At 53.7% G+C, this 2055-nt stretch overlaps 1 gene segment (V, D, J or C); it reads right to left on the bottom strand.

Moving 5' to 3' along the window:
• Positions 1 to 402: 402 nt before the first annotated feature.
• LOC108525509 (Ig lambda chain V-I region WAH-like) lies at positions 403 to 1353 on the bottom strand. The segment is given in 2 exon segments: positions 403 to 1078; positions 1192 to 1353. Coding segments are annotated over 2 exon segments (573 nt in total).
• Positions 1354 to 2055: the final 702 nt, after the last annotated feature.

The following is a 2055-nucleotide window of genomic DNA, read 5'->3' as shown; positions in this document are numbered from 1 at the left end:
AACAGGAAGAATCTCTAAAAGAAGTTTGCAGAGTGAATAAAAGCCAGTACAAATGGAAAGATAATGTTTGATAACACTGATACATTCCAGAAAGCGAAAACCAAACAATAGTGACAGAGGCAGATCTGTGGCTGCACAGGGGAACACTGGGGAAGGGAGGGAGATGACAAAGGGTCATGAGGGGTTGCTGGGGTTGGTCACAGGTTGCATAGCTCCCTGTTGCTGGTGATGTATTCAAGGATGAGAAAAATGTCAAAATTTGTCTAATTTCCTTTGATAAATCTGGGTGGCTTATTAGATGTGCATTATTCCTACATGAAAGGAATTTTATTTAAAAAGAATGTGCTAGGGAGAAAGGAAGCACAGGGATTCACACTAGGGAGTAGGAGGAGGAAAATACCACCCTGGAAACTCCTGGAAATGGGAAAACGAGGATGACGGAGACACACATTCCCCATCAGAGGTGAGTCTGTGATGACACAGATGGACCTGCCACCTCAGCCCAGGACCTCAGCGCAGACACCCTGTGTTTCAAGCTGCAGAGAGCAGGATGTTCTGTTTCCTGGATGCCCTGGTCCTGACTCTGAGGACTAAAGGGGAGGAGGAGCCTCCACTGTCAGGCAGGACACTAGATGCCCCTGGACCCATGGGGGAAGCTACAGTAGCAGAAGCCACAGGCCAGGCCTGAGCAGCATCTGCCAGGGGCTCACCCTCCTGGCAGAGGAGGAAGGAGGTTCTTGTCTCGCTTGCCCCTCGGCCTGGAGCACTGTGGGACCGCTCAGGTTGTCATCCCATGCTTCGCAGTAATAATCAGCCTCATCCTCGGACCGGAGACCACTGATGGCCAGGGAGGCTGAGGTGCCAGACTTGGAGCCAGAGAATCGGTCAGGGACCCCTGAGGGCCGCTGGTTATTATTATAGATGAGGAGTTTGGGGGCCGTTCCTGGGAACTGCTGGTACCAGTATACATTATTACTTCCAATGTTGGAGCTGCTTCCAGAGCAAGAGATAGTGACACTCTGCCCGGGGATCCCAGACGCTGAGGGTGGTTGAGTCAGCATAGACTGGGCCCAGGACCCTGGAAGCGAGAGAGACACAGAGATGGTGATTGACAAGAGACACAAGGAGAAAAGAGAAAGCAGGGCCCCATGGACTTCCCAGCACCCCTCTCCTGGCCCCGAATTCTGTCACCTGCACAGTGAGTGAGGAGGGTGAGGACGAGAGGGAACCAGGCCATGCTGGAGATTGTCCTGAGTCCTGCCTTCTGTACCCACAGCTGAAGCTGGGCTTCCCCCCAATCTCTCCCTGTCTTCATACTCTGAGAGGGGGAGAGTCCATCCATGCAAATCAGAAGCCCCAGCTTTTTGACCCCGCCCTGAGCTCTGGGCCAGGCTCCTGGGCTTGAGGATATCAGGGAGTGGCAGGGGTGGAGCTTTGTGGTCCCAAAGGGTGGGGAGGACACAGGACACAGCTGTCAGCCCTGAGCAGAGGACATCAGGCAGGGCAGGTGCCTGGTTCTGCTCTGATTAACCCGTCTTCTCAGAAATGGTCCCCAAGCGCCCCCTAGTGTCCAGACTAAGGCAAACCATTCTATGATCAGGTGTCCAGGGCCGCTGAAATTCACCGCTGCCTCCCCCCATTCTGTCCACTGCCCCCTCTCTCAAGTCCAGGCTCAGTAAAGTGGCACCTGTGTCTCCTTCCTGTGACCTCGGGGCACTCTTGACGCTCTACTGGACTTCTCAGGAGTGAATCTGTCCATGGTTCTTTGGTTGTACTTTGTAGAGGACTCAGGTGATGTCTACACAAAGTCCTTTTATTTCAGGATCAAGCCCAGAGCGGGAAACGGCCCCATGGACTCACTTCCCCACCTGTGTAGAACACCGGGTCCTCTCCTCTCTTGTGGCTCTGTCCTGGTGGCCAGAGCTCTCCTTCCTCTGTGGATCCTGCAGCGCTGAGGAGAAAGGGAGCTATTCCCTCTAGGATGCCCTGGGGAGGGATTCTCAGAGGGTTTTTCTGGTAAATCTTTGTTCTCCCTCTGCTTCCCCAGATTTGCAA

This window comes from Rhinopithecus bieti, unplaced genomic scaffold (assembly GCF_001698545.2).
Source record: "Rhinopithecus bieti isolate Rb0 unplaced genomic scaffold, ASM169854v2 scaffold_62891, whole genome shotgun sequence".
Taxonomy (NCBI): Eukaryota; Metazoa; Chordata; class Mammalia; order Primates; family Cercopithecidae; genus Rhinopithecus; species Rhinopithecus bieti.
This window is presented reverse-complemented; position numbering and strand designations above follow the sequence as displayed.